Source organism: Tupaia chinensis, unplaced genomic scaffold (assembly GCF_000334495.1).
Source record: "Tupaia chinensis unplaced genomic scaffold, TupChi_1.0 Scaffold000047_1, whole genome shotgun sequence".
Lineage (NCBI taxonomy): Eukaryota > Metazoa > Chordata > Mammalia > Scandentia > Tupaiidae > Tupaia > Tupaia belangeri.
Window position 1 is genome coordinate 7,016,549 of NW_006159505.1, and position 22,673 is coordinate 7,039,221.

At 49.0% G+C, this 22,673-nt stretch overlaps 1 protein-coding gene across 1 annotated transcript in view; it reads left to right on the plus strand.

Annotated features, from left to right (window-relative positions):
• Positions 1–22,673, plus strand: part of KCNQ1 (potassium voltage-gated channel subfamily Q member 1) — a 378,985-nt gene that overhangs the window by 54,998 nt on the left and 301,314 nt on the right. Inside the window, exon 5 of the mRNA XM_006141164.1 lies at positions 22,453–22,579. Coding sequence (XP_006141226.1) covers positions 22,453–22,579 — 127 coding nt within the window. The remainder of the gene's footprint in view (positions 1–22,452; positions 22,580–22,673) is intronic.

Genomic DNA, 22,673 nt, shown 5'->3' on the forward strand with positions numbered 1-22,673 from the left:
GGAATGCCAGTTTCTGACTTACAGTGTTTTGTTTTATCTCTGAAAGCCAGATTTTGACTTAGCTCCTCTCTCCTTTTAATACTATTAACTTAAACATATATTATCAATTGATGCCCACATTTCTTAGGCGAGTCTTGTTATTTTTCTGACTTCTTCTTAGTTTAAATTTACATTCGTTGAGGTTTAAATTATGTTCAGTACACTTCTCTCCTTTATCATCCAGCTCAGTGAGTTTTGGCAACGCTTTAATCCTAAAACCACCCCCAAAACCAAGATCTAGGACTTTCCATCACCCCCTAAAGTTCCTTTGTGCCCCTCTGCACTCAAACTCTCCCCGCACTCCAGCACCTGGTAACCACTGATACGTTTCCTGTCCCTATAGTTTAGCCTTTTCCAGAACGTCATGTGAATGGAATCCTGCAGTATGTACTCTGTGCCTGGCTTCTATCACTTAGCATAATTCATTCGAGGTTCATCCATGTCGTGGTCTGCATTCAGTAGTTTGTTTCCTTTTATTTGGAAAGGATAAAATGTACCACAGTTTGTTTATCTATTCACAGGCTGATGGACATTTGAGCTGGTTCCAGTTTTTAGCTGTTATGATTATAGCTTCCATGAATATTGCGTACAGGTTTTTGAGTAATCATATGTCTTCATTTCTCTCGGGTAAATCCCTAGAAGCGGGATTGCTGTATTGTGTCGTGGATGGCTGTTTCCCTTTCTAAGAAACTGCCGAGCTGTTTTGCAAAATGGTAGCCCCATTTTATCACGTTCACCGTCCACCTATGAGCATTATAGCCACTGCAGACTCGTCAGCACGTAGTATTGTCTGCTTTTTAAGTCCTAGTCATTGTAATAGGTGAGTGGCCAGACCTCTTGGTTTTAGCTTACAAAACCCGGTGACTGATAGCATTGACCATATTTGCCATCCCTATATCTCCTTCGATGAAATTTCTGTTACAATTGCACTGATTTTAATAACTGGGTTGTTCGTTTTCTTTTTGAGTGCTAAGAGTCGTATCTCTGTTCTCAACACAAGCCCTTTACCAGATCTGTGTCTTGCATATATTTTCTTCCACTCTGTCTTTGCATTTTCTTAACAGTCTCTTTCAAATGAGCAGCAGTTTTTAATTTTGATGAAGTTCAATTCATCAGGATTTTTTTTCCCCCTTTAAGTTCATGGTTTTTGTGTTCTAAGAAATATTTGCCTAATCCAAGGTTACAAAGCTTTTTCTCCTGTTTTCTGTAGAAATTTTATCGTTTCCCATTTCTTGTTTAGATCTGTGATTCATTTCAAGTTTAATTTTATATATGGTGACAGGTATGGATGAAGGTTAAATCTTTTTGCATGTGGTTATCCAGTTGTCCCAGAGACTTTTTTCCCATGGAATTATTTTGGCACCTTTGATGAAAATCAGTTGGCCATGTGTGTGGGTCCGATTTCTGGACTTTGTAATCTGTTCTGCCAGGAAAGCACTGTCTTGATTACTGTGACTTTTATACTAAGCCTTGAAATCAGGTCCTCTTAATCCTCCAATTTTGTTCATTTTCAAAAGTGTGTTGCTTTGCCAGGTCCTTCACATTCCCATATAAATCTTAGAATCAGCTCATCAATTTCTACCCAGAAATCCCTCTGGAATTTTGATCGGGATTGCCTCGAATGTATAGACGAATTTGGGCTGCTTACATATCTTAATAATACTGAGTTTGCTGATCCCCAAACATAATCTTTCTCCGCCTGCTTAGATATTTTTACCCACCTCTCGTCAGTGTGCTGTAGTCTTCAGTACACGAGCCTCACGTAGAATTCGTCAGGTTGATTCATACGTTTCTCATGGTTCTGAGGTTACCGAAATGATGTTTTCTCAATTTCATTTTTCGATCGTTTGTTGCTAGGATATAGAAAGTGATTTTTTTTTTTTTATTTGTAGTTGAACCTTGTGTCCTCTGACTTTGCTAACCTTACTAATTTTTTTTTTTGAGAGGTTTTCACTATAGGGCACGTGCGCTCGCCAGACAGACAGAGACAGACAGAGAGACAGAAAGGGAGAAATTACCCCCCAGGGGGGATGGCCACGCTGCAATCCCTTCTCCTCCATTCTCCTCTCAGGATCTTGGGCACGCACGCACACGCGCCCGGCGTGAGTTCTAAGCCACCGGGTCCAGGACGCGAACCGTGGTCGACTACGTGGGAATCCAGGACATAGCCATTACACTAACTTCTGGTTCCCTAACCTTACTAATTAATCCTAGGGGTTTTGTTTGTTTGTTTGTTTGGATTTTTCTTTTCTTTTTATTTTTTTTGCCACAGGGTACATGCACTTACTAGAGAGGGATAGAGAGGGAAAGTGAGAAATCAGTCCCAAGGGGGACTGGGGACCACATTCCCTTCTCCTTTCTCCTCCTGGGATTTTGGGATGCATGCACAAGTGCCTGGCGTGATTTTTCAAGCCATCAGGTCCAGGGCTAGAACCGTGGTCAGCCATGTGGGAGTAACCACTAGCCAAGTGCCATAACCATCAGGACACTTGCTGGCCCAAGTCTGAGGTTTTTGTCAGTGTTTGTTTTTTTTCAGATTCTTTAGGATTTTTCTATGGAGGTGATTATGTTGTCTCAAATAAAGTCGGTCTCATTTTTTCTTTTCAGGCCATATGTTGTTTATTTCTTGCTTTTGCCTGCACACACTGGTAAGGACCTCTAATACGATATTAACAACATGTAGAAAGTAGCTATCCTTGTCTTATTTCTAATGGAAATGGGCAAAATGGCATTTTAGGTGTGATGCAAGTGGTGGGCTTTTAGAGAAGCCCTTTATTAGGCAGAGAAGTTCCTTCTCTTCCTGCTTCACTGCGAATTGCGAGCATATCAGGAATGGTTGCTGGATTTTGTCAAAGGTTTCTTCTACCTCTATTGAGATAATCAGGTGTCTTTTTAGTTCGTAATTTGTTAATATGCTGAATCCCGCTGACTGATTTTCCCGATATTAAAACAACCCTGTGTTCCTAAGAAAAGCCTACTTGGTCTTGATATATTTAAAAATATATACAGTGGGACTCGATTGGTGGAAAGTTTGTGGAGATTGTTGCAGCCATGCTCCTGCGGGATATTGTCTGTCGTTTGCCCACAGTGTCTTAGTTTTTGCCATTAGCTGCTGCCGGCTTCAGAGAATGAGTTAGGAGGTGCTCCCTGCTCTTCGGTTCATAGGGAGAGTTTGTATCCAGTCGTGATGATTTCTTCTTTAACTGTTTGACAGAACACACAGTGCCGTCTGGGCCTGGAGCTTTCTTTGTGGGAAAGATTTTTGTTAGACATTCAATAGATCTAGGGCATTACAGGTTTTCTATTTCTTCTTGACTAAGATTTTTTTGGGGTTTTTTTTTTTTTTTTTTTTCTTTTTTTTTTTTTTTTAGGTTTTTGCCTTAGGGCGTGTGCATTCACTGGAGAGAGAGACACACACTGAGAGGGAAAGTGAGAAATCACCTCTCAGGGAGGATGGCCAGGCCACAGTCTCTTCTCTATTCTCCTCCCAGGATCTTGGGCACAGATGCATGCACCCTAGAGTGAGTTTCAAGCCACCAGTTCTGATAGTTTATGTCTTTGAAGGTACTTGACCCCAGGGAACAGGAGCCCCAACCCAAATTTGGAAATAGGGATATCTTGTGATGAAATACCATTCCTGAGTGGCCTAAGGGTTGTGGGGTGTGCAAACATGGGAATACAGCTCTCTGTAGGTGACCCTTCTCTGTACTAAGAGAGGACACAGTAGGCAGCCTTTAGCCCCAGAGCTGCCCCAGCCCCTTCCCTGTCCCTCCTGCTCCTGGCCGTTCAGTTGGACGCCCTCTCCCCAGTGATCCTGTGACAGGACACAGTGGGAAGCAGGGGGACAGAGAGCAGCCTTCTGCTGATTACTCCCAGCTTTGCTCCCTAGAAGGCAGCCTTCCTCAGAGGAATGAAATTCAAGAACCCGGTCCCTCCGAGTCCATAGCAAGCCTGCTTCTGTCTCGCCCGTTTGCTGTGTAAACTTCAGCCCTAAAACAACACACATCCTTCTGAAGTTGTTCACATATTAGCTCTTAAAACAGCAAAATCCGTGCACAATTTCCTCTCAATCCCTTAAAACATTCCTGAAAGGAAAAAGAAAAACTGTTTAAATTCACTGCCTGTCATTAAAATCTCTAGATTTGCAGAATCAGAGCAAGGTACCCAGCAGTTAATAAACAGACACACCAGGTCTGAGTGCACACGCGCCGGACACACGTGCACACGCACACACACACACAGCATGATCTTCAATCTGCAGACCTCCTGCTTCTGCACTTTAAGGCCCCTGAAATGCCAATGTCAGTTGTAGCTCTTCAACCTCTGCTAAAGTAAACAGGGTTCAAACCTACAGCAAGGCAGAGTCTTTTCAGCACTTCAACCAAAGAATAAGAAGGGGTGTTCATCCCTAAGTCTGTTTGGTTTGGTAAACTTTGAGTTCTGGGTAAATTTGTAAATAAGATATTTTTAGAAGCTTGGGCTCTTGGCAGATAAAAATAATGTCTCCCCTTCCATCCTTTTTACCCATCCCAACGCCAGCTAAGGTAGTGATCATAGGGGTGTAATTTCTTTGGGGTTAACAGCCATGAGCAATGGGGTTCCTGGGCTGAAAGTAAATCCCCATTTAACTGGCCCGTAGACGGAAATAGCCTTGCCTGGGGAAGGTGGGGGATTTGCTTTAAATACGTGTAAAGCTGACTGCCAGGCAGCTAATGGTGTCTGCAGCCGGGTGCAGGCGGTCTCTGGGCCACCCGCTCCCCCACCACAAATTGCAGGGCGGCCAGCCTAGGCCACTCCTGTGTATACGAGGCCCCCCGTGTGATTCATGGGGGCAGCTGCCACACAGTGGGGCTCAGTAGAGGGGTCAGGGCCTGGTTTCCAGGCAGCCCCCACCTGCCATTTTGACTATTGCAGCCTTGCCTGTGTCCCCCATACATACCCACATTTTCTTGGCCCCTAGTCCTTTGCTTTTGTTGGTGGTCAGCCTATAATGCCTCCACCAACATTTTGAGTCCTGTCTTCAGAATGAGGAGAAAGCAGACTGATACACTCCTACAGGGAGAAAGAGTGCTACATCTTGTTAAGACCTTTGGGGATGCCTTCTAGAGAGGGGGAAGTTTCTAGGCACTGAAGCCTGTGGCCTGGACATTCAAGGAACCCTTACCCAGTCTGTTAATCCCTAGCTACGGGCTGCTTCCCCCTGCAGGCCAAAAGTCTGAGACCAAGGTGTGGGCAGTGAGGAAAAATGTATTCCAGGTCCCATCCCTAACTGCTGGTACTCTTTGAGGTTCTTTGTGTTGTAGGAACTTCCTATTCTCTGCCTTCATTTCCACATTCTCCCTGTGTGCAAGCCCATGTCCAAATGTCCCCTTTTTATAATGACTCCAGAAGTTCTATTGGATTAGGACCTACCCTGCGGCACTATGGCCTCACCTTAACTAATAATTATATCTGCAACAAGCCTATTCCAAAATAAAAGCTCTACTTCAAGGTCCTGAGGGTTAGGGCTTCCACTCACTTTCATGTGTTGAATTTGAGGGAGACAAAACTGATATACCACTTACTCACCAGAGAATATTTTAGCCCAGGGGGTTGCAAACCATGGCCCACAGTCTTGCTGCTTGTTTGTGTAAAGGTTTATTAGCACATAGCCACATCAACTTGTGAACATATTGTCTCTGGCTGCTTTTGAGCTGTAGCAGCAGAGTTGAATCTTTGCGACAGAGACAGGGTGGCCTGCATAACCTAAAATACTTACTATTTGGCTTTTGAGAAAAAGTACACAAGACCTATTTTAAACTATGAAAACAATGATGGAGGTTTTGTTATTCTCCCACAGAGCCAACGATGGGGGTGAAGAAAGAGGAAAGAAATGAAGTCACACACAAATTCTTGTCTTTCTGGGACCAGAGTCTTAGGAGAAACACTGTGAAAACTGTTGTCAGATAGTAGCAGATTTGGTTAAGGATTTAAGGATCTAGAGGAATTCAAGAGTTTAGTGAAACCTCCAAATTAACAAGATAAAAAAAAAAAGAATAGATAATATGTTGATCAACCGAGCAACTACTGATATATGAGAAAGGAAGAAGGAACTAAGTAAAATAGCAAATACAAAGGTAGAAAGAATCAAATCGAATTGCATCCAATTTCATATTAAATGTAAATGGCCTGAATTCCTTTATTAAAGGACAAAAGACTGTCAGGAGAATTTTTATTTTTTAACAAATACACTGTTCAATAGAATAAGTAAAGAAGTTAAAAAATGAAAAGATGGCCAAAGAGATGCCAAGAAACTGCAAGCCGAGAGGATAAAAAGAAAAATAAACAGGAGGGACCAAAGTAATGCCAACACCAAAGCCCAGGTCAGACAAGTGTGGGGATGATGTGACACTCTTTTTGAAGGTGACGCAATTGTAAACTTGAAGGCATTGAACGACTTAAAATACAGGAAGCAAAAACTGAAGAATGTCTAAGAAAAAGTGGTTATGTAACATAATTGTGGGAGATTTTAAAGCATCCCTCTTGGAACAGGAGAATTCTAGTGGACACAAAACAAGCAAGTACGCAGTTAAAATGTTGCAAGAATGAGCAGCTTCAGATTATAACAGTAATCTGAAATATCTGTTCTTGTTACCTATAACCACATAGCAATTCACCCACATATCTAGTGCCTTCGAACATGGTTTATTTAGCTCACCGATCTGCAGTCTGTGCACTGCTCCTTGGGCTAGCACAGCACTGCGCTGAGCAGCGCCCGCTGGGACTGGAGGCTGCCCCTTCCCAAGATGGTTCACCTACATGGCTAGTAACATTCCTCTTCTTGAGGGTGTCTCCAAGGCTGGCTTCCTCATGGCTTGCTTCTAGAAAGGAGCATCTAAGAGACTGGAGGTGCCTGGAGACTACAGAGTCACTTTGCTATATTCTCTGAACCCAGATTCAATGGGAGAAGTGGCAAAAAGTGTCAGGACCATATATTAAAGCCAGCACTATCACTTCAGGTCCCAATAACGGCGACGGTGTGTTTCCTTACGCGCATGGAACGCCCAGAAAACCGATTGTTTCTGTTGTTGTAGAAAAGCCTAGCACACCTCAAAACCTGAAATTTTAAACGACTGCATGTAACTATTTGGGAATCAAACAGTACTCTCCTAAATAACGATCAGAAAGAAGAAATGACCCTGGGAAGTACAGACTTTGCATCACAGTAGAAAGGCGCTTTCTAGACCCAGACAGGCTCCAGCCACCACCATCTCCTAACACTGACTTCTTTTGTAATTTTTCCCCTCTTGCCCTCATTGTTTGCTAGTGGCTTTATTATGTTCAGTAAGTGTTGTCTCCTTATATGGGTTGACATTCATGTACTGAATGAACATTATAATGAAGTCCATTCTGTATCCTATAAGCACACTTACGAATACCTCCTGGCTGCCCCACCTTTGCCAGGTGATGGGTTGACTCAGTGCACTGGTGGTCTCATGGGGAAAGTGGATCATAGGGTTTTTGCTTCATCAGGATTTACTGACAAGCCCAGTTCTGAGCAGGGATTAGGTAGGCCAGCTTCTGGACCCTCTTCCTGGTGCTATCTGCTGCCCCTGCCCCAGTTAGGTGCCAGGTAGCTGCCAAGCTCTGTATCTGCCTCTTGACCTCCAGAACACCCAGGTGGGGAGGAAACAGGCAGGGCTGAGGCACCCCCACCTTGCTGGCTCACCATCTCCTGTCGCGAGCTAGGTCCCAGGGCTGGAGGCACCTCATTAAACCACCTGAAATGCGTGTAATTCTAGTCGGCTTCTATAAGGCACAGCAGTTCATGTGAAATTGAAATTACTGAAGGGCTCAGCTCCCCTCCCCACTGTGGGTGGGCAGCCTTCATTCACAGGCTGAGGCCCGGAAACTGGCAGTCCTGGGAAGGATTTGGCCCCGATGATAATGGGCCCCGGAATGTGCTAGGCCCACGGATGTGTTCCAAGCCACTTGTCTTGACCTTGTCACCCCCACCTTGCCTGGAGAAGCCCCCCCCATACACACACACACACGCACGTGCACACACACAGACACACAGGCTGACTGCCTGTGCTGCTTCCTGCTCAGCCCCTTGTATAGAACCTGCCATGGTCACTCCAAGAACTAGACAAGGGAGGAAGTAGGGGCTTGAGCTCCAGGGTTACCTGTTGGCCTGAAAGGAGGTGGTGAAATGTTTGAACATGGCTCCACTTAGGCTGGTGCTGGTCCCAGGAGAGCCAAGGCTTCCAGCCCCCAATCACGAGGGTAGATGCAGGCCCACAGAGGAGCAGGGAGCCCATGGAACTCAGCACCCCCAGGTGGCTGTTTGGGTATGGAACACAGAACAGAGGAACTCTCTAGGCCTCACTACCAGTCCTGTGGTTTTAGCCTCGTGAAAGCCTCCCCAGACGGCCCACAGTGGACACTGGGCCTCGTGCCACCTGTCTGGGGGTGTCCAGGATGGGAGGATCAGACGACAGCTGTTGCCCATTTGCAGGGCATGGCTGCCCGGTGATGGGAATGCCCATCCCCATGGCGACTGAGCAAGCCCTGCAGCCTCCCCTGCTCAGTGGGGAGAATGGCTGCCCTGGACAGCTGGCAGGTGGAGCTGTCCTTGGGGACAGCCACCCCAAGATCAGGACAGCCTTTAATGGATGGGGGAGTTCACGGAGCAGCTGGCCGTCCATGGTAAGATGGGCCAGCAGGTTTGGGAATTTGCTTCCTAAGGCGGCCTGTTGGTGCAGCTCCACTGTCCCCTCCTCAGGAACTCCTGCCTCCCTCACCATCTAGGGACTCTCACCGGGGGGGGGGGTTGTCTTCTTGGTGTGTTACCCTATGGGGCCAGGACCCCCAAAGTACTTCCATGAGCTCCACAGCTGGCCTGGCTGGGAAGGAGTGTCCTAAGCAGGAATATAGCCTCCAGTCTACTGGGCTTTCTGGACTCCTCAGAAGCATGGTGGGGGTCTGTACTCCCCCTCTGTGCTCAGAATCCCATCTCTTCCCTCCTCTAAGAGGTGACTTCTCTCTTGGCCACCTTGGACATGCCCCCTCTACTAGACCCTTCTGCTTCTTTCTTTTTAAATGAATAATGATTCTTTTAATTAATTAATTAACTAATTTAATGTTGGAGAGAGAAAAGGGGGGAGGGAATTGAGAAAAACGCTGCCGAGTCCGAGACTTGAACCATGGTTAAACACATGGGAGTTCAGCACCCTTAACCACCATGCCACCTGCTGACTTCAACAGGCCCCAACCGACTGTTCTCAGTTCACCCTCCCACAGCCCTGGGAGGCGAGTACTGTCCACACCCCCACTTTACAGATCAGAATGTTAAGGTGTGGAGACACGAGCAGCCTGCCCATTTCTGGCCACCCCCTTTGGGTGTAGGTTGCCGTCAATACTCATACCCGAGCCCGCCCCAGACCTTGACACGTACTCTTTGTGTCTGGGGATCTTTCATCTCACTGACGTGTAGGAGGACAGAGGCTCTGAGGACCAGGGCTGGCCCTCTGTCCCACTGGGAGCCGCTCTGGGACAGCAGGCCCACTTTGCCACTACACTCTCAGCACTTTCTATGGGGCCCAGCACCAGCCCGAATGCCCTGCTGTCCTGGGAAGCAGGCCTGTTCTCGGCATACTGGGCAGCTAGGTTCTTAGGCCCAGGCTCAGGTCAGGGGCTGAGGGGAAGTGGCTGAGCAGAGGGTACTGAGCCATGGTGTCCCAGCAGTGCCCGTGGCCCAGGGGTGTTTGACAGGGGAGGGGCTTGAGGCAGGGCTAGGAGCAGCTCTCCCGCTCTGTCCTTGAAGCCTGGGCAGCAGCTGGCCCCTGACTATATGTCTGATGCTGCCTTCTCCCCAGAGCCCCTGCAGCCTGTGTCCCTCACCTGGTCCAGCCGGGCACACCATGGTGCCTGCCACGGGCTGGGACAGCTCTGGCACAGTTGGGGGGCTGGTGTTCCCTGGGGTGGGCAGTGAACATGGACTGAGAGCTCCAGCTGTGCCTAGCACATGTCACTGGGGGGCCGTGAGCTCTCAGCACAGGCTGGTGGCTGGGAGCAGCTGGCCACAGGCAGGCCTCGGAACAAAGGGCGCTTTGAGCAGCCTGCGTGCCTGCGTCGCGCCCTCCGGCCAGCTGACCCTCCCGGGAATGCCGGGACTGGCTCTCTCTGTGGCTTATCAGGGCCCTGTTACCCTATGGGGCCAGGACCCCCAAAGTACTTCCATGAGCTCCACAGCTGGCCTGGCTGGGAAGGAGTGTCCTAAGCAGGAATATAGCCTCCAGTCTACTGGGCTTTCTGGACTCCTCAGAAGCATGGTGGGGGTCTGTACTCCCCCTCTGTGCTCAGAATCCCATCTCTTCCCTCCTCTAAGAGGTGACTTCTCTCTTGGCCACCTTGGACATGCCCCCTCTACTAGACCCTTCTGCTTCTTTCTTTTTAAATGAATAATGATTCTTTTAATTAATTAATTAACTAATTTAATGTTGGAGAGAGAAAAGGGGGGAGGGAATTGAGAAAAACGCTGCCGAGTCCGAGACTTGAACCATGGTTAAACACATGGGAGTTCAGCACCCTTAACCACCATGCCACCTGCTGACTTCAACAGGCCCCAACCGACTGTTCTCAGTTCACCCTCCCACAGCCCTGGGAGGCGAGTACTGTCCACACCCCCACTTTACAGATCAGAATGTTAAGGTGTGGAGACACGAGCAGCCTGCCCATTTCTGGCCACCCCCTTTGGGTGTAGGTTGCCGTCAATACTCATACCCGAGCCCGCCCCAGACCTTGACACGTACTCTTTGTGTCTGGGGATCTTTCATCTCACTGACGTGTAGGAGGACAGAGGCTCTGAGGACCAGGGCTGGCCCTCTGTCCCACTGGGAGCCGCTCTGGGACAGCAGGCCCACTTTGCCACTACACTCTCAGCACTTTCTATGGGGCCCAGCACCAGCCCGAATGCCCTGCTGTCCTGGGAAGCAGGCCTGTTCTCGGCATACTGGGCAGCTAGGTTCTTAGGCCCAGGCTCAGGTCAGGGGCTGAGGGGAAGTGGCTGAGCAGAGGGTACTGAGCCATGGTGTCCCAGCAGTGCCCGTGGCCCAGGGGTGTTTGACAGGGGAGGGGCTTGAGGCAGGGCTAGGAGCAGCTCTCCCGCTCTGTCCTTGAAGCCTGGGCAGCAGCTGGCCCCTGACTATATGTCTGATGCTGCCTTCTCCCCAGAGCCCCTGCAGCCTGTGTCCCTCACCTGGTCCAGCCGGGCACACCATGGTGCCTGCCACGGGCTGGGACAGCTCTGGCACAGTTGGGGGGCTGGTGTTCCCTGGGGTGGGCAGTGAACATGGACTGAGAGCTCCAGCTGTGCCTAGCACATGTCACTGGGGGGCCGTGAGCTCTCAGCACAGGCTGGTGGCTGGGAGCAGCTGGCCACAGGCAGGCCTCGGAACAAAGGGCGCTTTGAGCAGCCTGCGTGCCTGCGTCGCGCCCTCCGGCCAGCTGACCCTCCCGGGAATGCCGGGACTGGCTCTCTCTGTGGCTTATCAGGGCCCACGTGGAGTTGGAACAGCTGGCCCCGAAGCCCGCCGGCTGGGCTCAGTGCTGTGGGGACAGCCACCCCCCATGGGGAAGCCGCCTGGCTCAGGGCAGGACCAGCCCCAGGTTTTCCCGCTGTCCAGGGAGACCAAGACACTAGCCCCCCAGTCTCCCCACAGCTCCCTGGCCTGCCTGGTGGCTAGCTCTGGTTCCTGTCTCTACTCCCCTCTGGGGCTCTAAGTCCTGGCCTGATAAGATTTCATCTACGACTGGGATGTTGCATGTCCTTCACACCCAGGAAGTCTGCAAGCAGATGGCTGGGTTCATGGAGTCCAGTGCAGGAAATCCCAGGACCACGTCCCTGAACCTGCCTGCCCACCGACCCAAGGCCATCAGGAGGCTGTATCTTCACTTCCTTAACACAGCTACACCCTGACCCAGTCCCCCTACCAAGGTCAGCACTTAATCTTTGGTAGTTTATCTCTCAGCCTTCTTTAAGATTAATTTTTCATTAAAAAAAAACATCAGAGACACTAAATCATCGTGATAAGGGAATACGAAGCTTCTTTTCTTGTTTAGCCAAAAAAACAAAGAACAAAAAAAATTACCCAAAAGGCGGACGTGAGCACAACTGATCTGAGGCTGTCTGGCCTTCGGGCTATCTTGGTCTTTCACACGTGAGCTATTGGTGACAGGAATGTTTTTTGGGCTTCTAAATCATGTGAGACCAGCAGCCTGGAACTTCAAAACACATCTAAGCCTTAGAAAATCTTCCCAATGATGAGGATTCACCAGTTGATAAAATAAAACAAAAGATAAGACAACCACGTCAACCTTGATCCTTCGCAGTGAGCAATGGTGCCATTTCTGGTTACGAAATGTTTAAGCCCATGGTCCGACCTTTCTCCCTTTGTACATTCAAAGCAGAAGAAAATGTCAGATAAGCACCTGCTTTGCTAAACCTTTATCTTGATCCTTTGGATCTGGGCAGATCTACTGTTCATACCACTGTCCCCCCAAACTCCAAAGACAATGCGGAGCCTGCTTGCTGATGTGACAGTGCACTCCCGAGACGTGGCTGTTTCCTCTTCATGACTCAGAGCATTAGCCTTTCTTTTTGTATCATGGGTTGATTTCTTTTGAGCCAAGGGTCCTAGTGTCTATCTACCAAATGACAAGATTTCAACATCAGGGGCAGGTGTGGAACTGAAGGTGGCTGGATCCCACATGGCAGACTACATAGCTTAAGTCCTAGGCCCAACAGCTTGAAAAACACACCTGAGCATGTGTATGTGCCTTCCTGCTTACTCAAAATCCCAAGAGGAAAAGTAGAGAAGGGATTGCAGTGTAGCCAACACTCTGGGGAAATTCTCTTTCTCTCTTGCGCATGCGTGCCCCATAGCAAAAACCTAAAGAAAAAGAAAAAGAAAAAGATTTCCACATCAATAGCAAAGACCTTGGTGACAGTGTGACTGTACCTTGGTATATCCCTGAACCACGAAGCTCCACTCAACACACCCGTGATTTGTCAACATTGTGATGAAATGAGATTATGGGGAATTTTCAAAGTTGTCCTTATTTTCATCACCTGTGTTGACCTTTTGTACTCCTGGTTAGTCTCCCTAATGAGAAATCCGCAGAGGTCTACATGGCATTCTGCAGTCAGCAAATTGTTGTATTCGGTTTTTCATTTAAGGCGGAACTATCAATCGTCTATGAAGATAAAGAGCTCAAGGCTCAAGGATAGCTGTGAAGGACTCTCCTGGATCACACGGAGGCATGGCAGAGACAGGGCCACTGGGTGGCCCCAAAGGCCCATGGAGCCCTTTGGGAAGACTCAACCAGAGAGAGCCAAGGTGGTCACCTGGCAGGTACCAGGGCTCCACAGGCACTAGTTTTAGTAAAACGCATGTAACGTAAAGTTCACCATTTCAACCATTTTAAAGTATGCAATTCAGTGCCTTCTAGAATATTCACAAGACTGTGCAACTACCACCTATGTAGTTCCAGAACTCTTCATCCCCCCAAATGGAAGCCCGGTAACTATTAGCAGTCTCTCCCTATGACTCTTCCACCAGTGCTGACACCTTTTTCTCTCTTTTTTCAATTACAGTAAAATACAAAATTTACCATCTTAATCCCCCTCCCTTTTTTTTTTTTTTTAAGGTTTTTACCATAGGGCATGTGCACTCACTGGAGAGAGACAGTGAGAGGGAAAGTGAGAAATCACCCTTCACAGAGGGGTAGAGGGTGGCCATGCCACAGTCCCTTTTTCTCCATTCTCCTCCTGGGATTTTGGGCATGCACACACCCAGCATGAATTTCAAGCTGGCAGATCTGGGACTCAAACTGCCGTCAGCCATGTGGGAGTCCAGCCTTAACCACTACGCTACCTGCTGGTCCCCCAACCATCTTAATTCTTGTTAAATACACAGTTCAGTAGCCTTCCCTGCATTTATACTGTGTAACCGTCACCACCACCCATCTCCAGAACTTTTCATCTTCCCCAACCAAAACTCTGTCCCCAGTAAAGTCTGGCCCCTCTCCCAGCGTCTGGTACCTACCATTCTCCTTTCTGTCTCTATGGATTTGACTCTTGCAGGGACCTGACACGTGTGGGATCCTGGTGCATTTATATTCTGGTGTCTGGCTTATTTCTCTGAGCATAATGTCCTCAAGGTTCATCCATGTAGCATGTGTCCGAATTTCCTTCCTCTTTAAGGCTGAGTGATATTACATCGCATGGCCATGTAACTTTCTGTTTAGCCGTTTATCTGCCGGTGGACACTTGCGTTGCTTCCACCTTTTGGCCGTTGTGAATAATGCCACCATCATTGTGAGAGCACAGGGAAGAGGGTCTTTGAGACTCTACTTTCCATTCTCTGGCAGATCCGCTCAGAAGTAGAATTGCTGGGTCATACAAAAAATCTCTTTAAACTATAGACTATTTTTAGAGCAGTTTGAGGTTCACAGCGAAATGGAATGGCTGGTAAACCCACGTTCAGCGTTTCGAGGAACCTCCATGCCGTTTTCCACAAAGTCTGCACCATTTTACAGGTGCAGGGCACAGAGGTCCTGACTTCTCTGCCTCGTCTCCAGCGTTTGTTATTTTCTGGCTCTCTGGCAGTAGCCATCCTAGCTGGTGTGAGGCCACACCACGTTGTGGTTGTGAATTGTTCCCCTAAGGATGCAGGGGTGTCGAGCCTCTTTTCATGTACTCATTAGCTATTTTGCATGTCTTTATTAGAGAATGCACTATTCCAAGTCTTTTGGCTATTTTTAAAAATTGGATTGGTCGGTAGAGACTTTGTGTTTAAGAATAACTTTAAATTACACAAGTAATACCACTGAAAGCAAGCTCTTTGCTGGCTTGTGTCTTGTGTAAGACAAGCAAGAGGGCAGCTGGCATGTGGCCAGAATGAGAGTCTTGAGGCATGCCTTGCTCCAGGGGTTGGATCCAGAAACTCCTAATTTTGCAACGTTGTTAGAGAAGCAAGAGGTGAACGTGTAGCTTTCACATGGAGGGGTGACAGCATCAGCCCGGCTAGGTAGTGTCCACTCCCTTTTCTCTCTCTCTTTTTCTTTCTTCTTCTTCTTTTTTTTTTGTTTTCTGAAAAGAGCAAAAGTACTTTTTGTGTGTGTGTGTGTGTGTGTGTGTGTGTTTGTTTTGTTTTGTTTTTGTTTTGTTTTTCCTTACTTAGTGCTTTAAAAGAAGCCTACAAAATGTTGGTATCTGCCTCTTTCTTCTCTGTCCCCTTTTCTATGATCACGGGGATGCCGTTCCACGGTCCCCGGACTTTCATGCTCTCTGCTGTACAAATCCTCGTCAGTTCTACAGCTGTGTCTCCCATTGCCAGTTAGAAGATTGCAAATGATTTGCCTTTTCCCTTCTTCTATGGAAGTGTCTTTTTTTTCCTCTCTGATTTGCCAGAGGGAGCGCATACTCTCCAGAGAGAGATGGGGGGGGGGTGAGAAAGCACCCACAATGGGGAAGGGTCATACTGCAATCCCTTCTCCTCCATTTCTCCCTCTTGTTGAGATTTTGGGCATGCATATACAGGGGCCGACTGTGTTCCTCAAGGCACCGGGTCCAGGACTCAAACCGTGCCATCAGCATGCAGAATGAAGGCACCTTAACCACCACACCATGGGCTGGCCCATGAAAGTTCTTTTTTTTTTTCTTTCCATTTCTTTATTTTACTTTACAATTCCTTATTTGAGTTTACTTGGTGGGCATCTTTGTGGGAAACAACATAGTTTTCCAAAGCATGCATGCAGAGTGTCATAATCAAATCAAGGATATTACCATATTTTTCATCTTAAACAACCAATATGACATTTTATTGTATTCCTTCGATTTTCCTTCTACTTTCTTTTTTTTTTTTCTTTTTGACACACAGAGTTTCTTTCTTTCTTTTTTTAAAATATTCTGTTGTGGTATGCCATTCCATAACCTATTTGCCTTTTTTTTTTTTTTTTACATGCATTCTTGTGTCTGTTTAAACATTTTTTTTCCAGAGCCCCTCATTCCCCGTGCAATCTCTGGTATTTGCAGCTGCCTTTTCCACGTCTGTGTCTTCGGATCTTTCCATTTCTGGCATAGAATGCAGACGTTTAGTATATGTTAAGCGGGGACATACTGTGTGTGTTTTTCTTAGTCTGGCTTATTTCACTTTAGCATTAAATCTTCTAGATTGGTTCACTTTGTGTCAACTGACAGGATCGCACTGTTCTTTGTGGCTGAGTAGTATTCTATAATATATATGTGCCACGTTTTCTTAATCCAGCCGTGAGTTGTTGGACACTTAGGTTGGTTCCATGTCTTAGTTTCTGTAAATAATGCTGCAAGACACATGGATGTGCAAGGATCTTTCTGACAGTGATTTCCTGTTCTTTGGATAAATACCCAGGAGTGGGATTACTGGGTCATATGGCAAATTTTTGAGGAACTTTCATATTTTCCTCCATGTTCTCCCAGTGGCTGTCCTAGATTATAGTCTCGCCAGCAGTGCACACAGGGTTCCTCTTTCTCCACCACCTCACCGGCATTTGCTGCCCTTTGTTATTGGTTTTTGATCCTAGCCTTTCTGACTGGGGTTAGGTGATACCTTGTTGTGGTTTTGATTTGCATTTCTCTTATGATGAGCTCGATGTGAAACTTTTGTTTTTTTGCCATTTGTATGCTTTCCTTTGAGAGTTGCCTTGTTCACATTTTTTTTTTTGAGTTTCTTTTTTCTTTCTTTAGCAGGAGAGACAGAGACACAGAGAGAGACACAGTACTACTGATAAAGTTTCAACACCATGACCCATCCCCAGCTTCAGCTGGCCCCTTATTGTGAGCATGTGTGTGCCTTTTGTACTCAGGGAAATCTCCAAGAGCAAAACTAGAGCGTAACCATGTGGGTCGAGCTTGCAGGGAGCTGTGTTTCCCACTGCACCACTGTCTGGCCCTTTTATACCCTCTTTATGCATTTGGGGAAGGGCAGACCTAGTGGCTCCTGACCGCCTGGAGCCTGGGTATCCTTCCCTTGGATCCTCACTGGGTCTGGAGGAAGGAGGGCTCTGGGCTCCCAGTGGCTGTCATAGCTGCACTCTCCCTGGAGCCAGCTCCACTCCTGTGGCTGACTACAGCCCTCGTTTTTTAACTCTAGCCCAGACCCGACCCTGGTTGGGTGTTGGGTGTTGATTGTCTGGAGATGAGTGCCAGGGCTCCCCATGGCCCAGGAGGGTATGCCCCACCTAGCTCCCAAATTTAACGATGCCTTTACTTTGTCTTCTAGGGGCTCCCTTCAGCCATGGACTCTCAGTCCTTCCCTTTCTCCAAGTTGTGAGACTCCAGGCAGATGATGTGACCTCCCCCCTCCCGCCTCATTTTCTTCCTTTGCAAAATAGAGACACAAATCACTGACCCAGCTCAGTACGACTGCTCAGAGTTTGCTGAGGTCTTTGCTTGTGCCCTTTTCTCTGAGACCCTCATCTATTAAGCTGTCCGCAGCCAGGAGGCGGCCTTGCTTCAGTCTGAAGGACAGTGGTCAGGGCCGGGGGCCTCTTTGTCTCTTTGGTCTGATGGTCTCAATGAAAGCCCGTTCTCCTTGACCCAAGGACAGCCCTTCTTCTCATATCTGTGGGGCAGAGCTCAGGGCCGCACTCAGTCAATCTTCTGAGACATTGCAGCCCTGACCCCTGGTCTTGCAGGCATCACGTGGGTCTCACTGAGCAATCTTTAGGGGGTTGGACAATGCTGTGTGCCTCAGGGAAGGCCTCTGGGACTGATCTGTTATCAGTAGGGGAACCAAGGAGCCTCCCTGGTTCTGCAGGTGTCGAGGGTGAGCCTTCCATGGGGTGGCGGTGTTGGAGTTGGACAGAGACAGACAGAAGGAACAACGTGGGGGAAAACACCCAGACAGAAGGTGCTGTGGACCTGGAGGGAGCCCCAAGGGCACATGAGGTGCCTGGGGGCCAATGGAAAGCTCTCTGGGTGAACTGGGCTGAGAGCCCCAGAAAAGGAGGCCTTGAGTGGCCAGCCAGAGGCCCTGATCCAGTGTTGGTGACACTGGAGAGCCATGGCAGTGGCTTGAGAATGGAGGGAGTAGAAGGTTCGGGGAGGAACTTGAGGGCCCTTCAGTTTGATATGGGGACAGTAACTTAGGGACAAGCCTATAAAGACAGATGAGTCTGTCCCTGCTGGGGAAGAGAGAAACCCAGAGCTGTGAAGGTGGCTAGGAGGTCACTCACCCTGAGGTCTAGACTGCTGGGACTGGGGCTGGGCTCCCTAACTTGGAGCTGGGGAGAAAGGAAGGTCTGCCATTCTGTAACCTGTACTGGACTGTAGGGTGTTTTCCCCCGGAATTGGGGTAGGACATGCATGGTGTGGGGCATCAGCCTTCCTATAGGCCCCATCCCTGTTTGAGCCCCCAGGGTCCTGGCTATGGCCCTGGCCCTAGGTGCCACTCCACTCAGCCCAGAAGAGTGTTGGAGCCAAGCAAACATTCACCCTCCTGCCTTTGGGCTGGAGATGGTGAAATGGCTGTTTTTCTTGGTTCCCTCCTAGCTTGCCAGCAGCACCAGCCAATGAGCTTGGCCTGTGCAGTGGGTTAGACATAGTTACAGGGGCCTCCACACCCAATGAGCTGAACTCCCCCATTCCCGAGTCAGTTGGGATTTGGAGACTGGCATTGCTTTTAATCCCCACCACCCCAAGCTCCAGAGGGGAACCTGCCATCTCAGACTGCCAGCCACAGGGCACTCAACCAGGTCTCAGACAGGCTCTCTCCAAGTGTTAGGCCAGCATAACAGGGTGTGTGTTTTGGGTATGGGGGTCATGGAGCCATTAAGAGCTCGCTTACTTTTTTTTTTTTTTTTAAATAGGACATGCACCCTATAGCAAAAATATCTCTCGCAAAACAAAAACAAAAACAAAACAATCCCTAATAGTTGCTGATTTACCCCAGGATGTGTGCTAAGACATGTCTAGCACTTCAAATCTGCTTAGGACATAACTGGAGAAAGTATTTATGCAATAAAAAAAAATCTGACAAAGTTAAAAAAAAAAAAAAAAAAAGCCTGGCCTAGCCACAGAGGCCCAGGCAGTGGGGTCCCACTGCACGATACTGGAGCCATATGGGAAGCCCCGCGTTCAGATTCCTGTTGACCTGACAGAGGCACGCCTGTGGTCCTCGCTGGGTGGAAGGCTTGGGATGGTGGAGACGGTAGTGAGTCCTGTCAAAGGTATTCCCTCTATCCCAATAAGAGAAATAAATGAACTTTGGAAGAAAAAAAAAAAACCTATGCAGTGATCGATCACCTTGGTGTCTGGATCCACAGAGCTAGATGGAGTCCTTAGACTGCTCTGTGGGGCATGACCTTCCTCCCATCCTTCATGAAATTGTGGGTGTCCTGTCTCAACTTTGGGGACCCAGAGCTTCACGTCCTGTGGCCTTTCTCACAATAGTCAAGCAGTCAAAGACAGCACAGCCCCAGCATCCCCACAGAACCAGGTTCTCAGGAAACCAAGATGGATCAGCGCAAGTCCCTGCTCCCAGGGAGTGCAAGGCTGGCCCTACTGGCTGCATTTGCTCATTCATTTATTCGCCCAGCAGATCTATACTGAGGGCTGCCCAGGGCAGGCCCTGTCCTTCGGGCCTGGAAAAGGGGGTGGACAAGACTGACATGCCCGTGCTCTGAAGGCTCAGACAACCCCCTGCAGTGCCAGCACTCCCTTGCTCTCCTGCCATCTCCCATGCACCCCTGACCACACATAACCTCACCCCTGTAGGTGTGATGTTAGGAGCTGAAAATGTGCTGAAAAAGGAAAGCACTAAACTTCCCTATATTTTCTTCTATGACCCTTTGAGCTTTCCCCAAACACAGCTGCATGGTGTACAGTCACCCCCTCTTATCTGTCAGGGATACATTCCAAGACCCCCAGTGGATGCCTGAAACTGTGGATAATACCAAACCCTGTACACACTGTTTTTTTCCCTATACATATGTGACTATGATGAAGTTCAATGTATAAATTAGGCATGGCAGAGATTAACAACGATAACTAATGAGGAAATAGAATAGTCGTAACAATATACTGTAATACGTTTTTTTTTTTTTTTTAAAGAGGTTTTTGTTATAGGGCGCGTGTGCTCACTAGAAAGACAGAGGGAGACAAAGAGACAGAAAGCGAGAAATCACCCCCCCAGGGGGGATGGCCACGCTGCAATCCCTTCTCCTCCATTGTCCTCTTGGGATCTTGGGCACTCACGCACATGCGCCCGGCACTGAGTTTTAAGCCACTGGGTCCAGGACGCGAACCGCGGTTGACTACGTGGGAGTCCAGCGACATAGCCATTATGCTAACTGCTGGTCCCTGTAATAAGTTATTGAATGTGGTCTTTCTCAACATACCTGGTACTGCATTCACCTGTTTTCAGACTGCAGTTGACATCGGATCATTGAAACGGTGGAAAATGAAACTGCAGATAAAAGGGGATGACTGTCAATATTATTTTATCCTAACAAATAACATCCATTCCCTCGTGGTGGACTCCCTGGTGGGGGAAAGCCCAGGAGGAAGGGCCAACCACTGCCACAAGGTCAAAGCAGAAGTCCCTTCTAGGGCCTAGCTTTCAAGAGAGGACAGGGAGGGAGCCAGCTGAAACCAGCCAGAAAATCAGAGTATCTGTGACTCCTTGGTCTTGCGTGGAGGCTGGCCAGGCGCAGGGCACACAGACCTTTGGGCAGCTACCATGCCTTGATTGTTACCATGTGCTATTCACCCTGGCACTAAATAATCCCCATAGCCAACCAAGACCTGCTGTTACTATCCATTTTACAGGTGAGGAAACCGAGGCCCAGCTTCCCCAAACCATGCTCTGGGGATGGAATTCAGCTTTGAGGGTCCTCTTCCCACTCTGCCAGAAACCTCTACTTTTTAGGCTCCATGAAGCTGGGAAGATGAGTGGGTTAGATCAACCAGGCAACATGGTGCAGTGGGCCAGCTGTGTGGACCCCCCCCCATGAGGATGAAATGGCCAAGGGGCCACCTGCCAGGACACACCAGGCCCAAAAATCAGTCCCAAGGCTGCCCTAGGACAGAGCTATTGGGAAGGTACTTCTCATCAGTGGTGGGAGCCAGGACTGAACCTAGCCAGGCCGGCAGCTATGGGTAGGCCAGGCTAAGCCCTGCTGCCAAAGGCTGCCCCATGCAGGCCCAGCACTGCCTTACCCCAGATGCTGCCGGGGTGATAGCACCTTGGGGCCTCTGGTCCAGGTGACATAGCCCACTGACCCTCATAGTGCAAGGGTGGCCACCTGGCGACAAGGTGGAGGGTCCTCACACTGCTCTCCCGCTGCTCTTTGAGGCCTGGGAGAAGCCTGTCTCACAGGCTTGGATGAAGATGAGATAGAACTGTGGCTCTGAGGGGTGCCGGTGCTGTGAAGCCTGTCACGAACTGACTTCTGATCACAGTCCGGGACTGGAGTCCGTCTGCAGGAGCCTCTGCCCAGCTGTTCGTTTGTCAGGACAGCTGATGGCAGCACGTTCCTCTTGAACTTGGTTTTCATACCACCTGTCTTCCTTTGCCCACTGTCTACTCACCTGCCCACCCTCCATCATCCACCCACCCATCTGTTTGTCCATCCCGTCATCCATCCATGTATCCACCCACCCACCCCATTTTCCTGTCTATCCATCTCTTTGCTATCATCCAGCTGTTAGTCCTGAGCCTTCTAGCTTGCCTATGCCCCTCCCTCTCCGAAGTAGCTGATGTCAGAGCAATTGTGGACTATCCCTGCTGGTGGCCCGAGCCTAGGGAGGGAGCCCAAGGGGATATGTTCCATGGCTGATGTGACACTCGCCCCCCCCCCTGCTGCCCACCCCCTTTCCCCCATGGGGGAGACTCTTGTACCTATGTCCAGTGAATGCCACCAAGTGGTGAATGCTGTGGTCCCAGCAGTGTGGTAGCTGGGGGAGGTAAAAGGGGGCTGGTCCTATGAGGATAAATGTTTTCTAACCCCCAAATTGAGGTATAGAATCTGAGTTTTGGAGCCTCCAAGGTAGACAGGAGCCCCAGGATTGCTGTGGCCCTGAACCAACCCAAACTCCAGCATGGGGTCTGCCCCGACCCATCCAGGCCCTGGTCTGGAGCACAGCAGGTCCCACTAGATATCATTGTTGGTGGGCCTGGGCTCAGGCCATCGGGCCTACCACATGGCCAGCACACATAGGCACCTCCTGGCAAGCTGGGGTCTGGGCCTGCTGCTTGCAGGGGTCCTTAAGGAGAGGCTCCTGCTTCTGGGGACCTGCCCATCAGCCTGGCCTGGTCTACATGGGTCGCAGGTCCTATAGTGCACAAGGCAGCCCCTGCTGTACGGTGAGCTCTCCCCTCTGTCCTGCAGGAGATCGTCCTGGTGGTGTTCTTCGGGACGGAGTACGTGGTCCGCCTCTGGTCAGCTGGCTGCCGCAGCAAGTACGTGGGCATCTGGGGGCGGCTGCGCTTTGCCCGGAAGCCCATTTCCATCATTGGTGAGTCGCGCCCGCCTGGCAGTCTCTACTCCCAGGTTTCCTCACCAGGAGGGATCCCCACATCTCAGCCACCACTAGGCAGAACCCCCAAGGA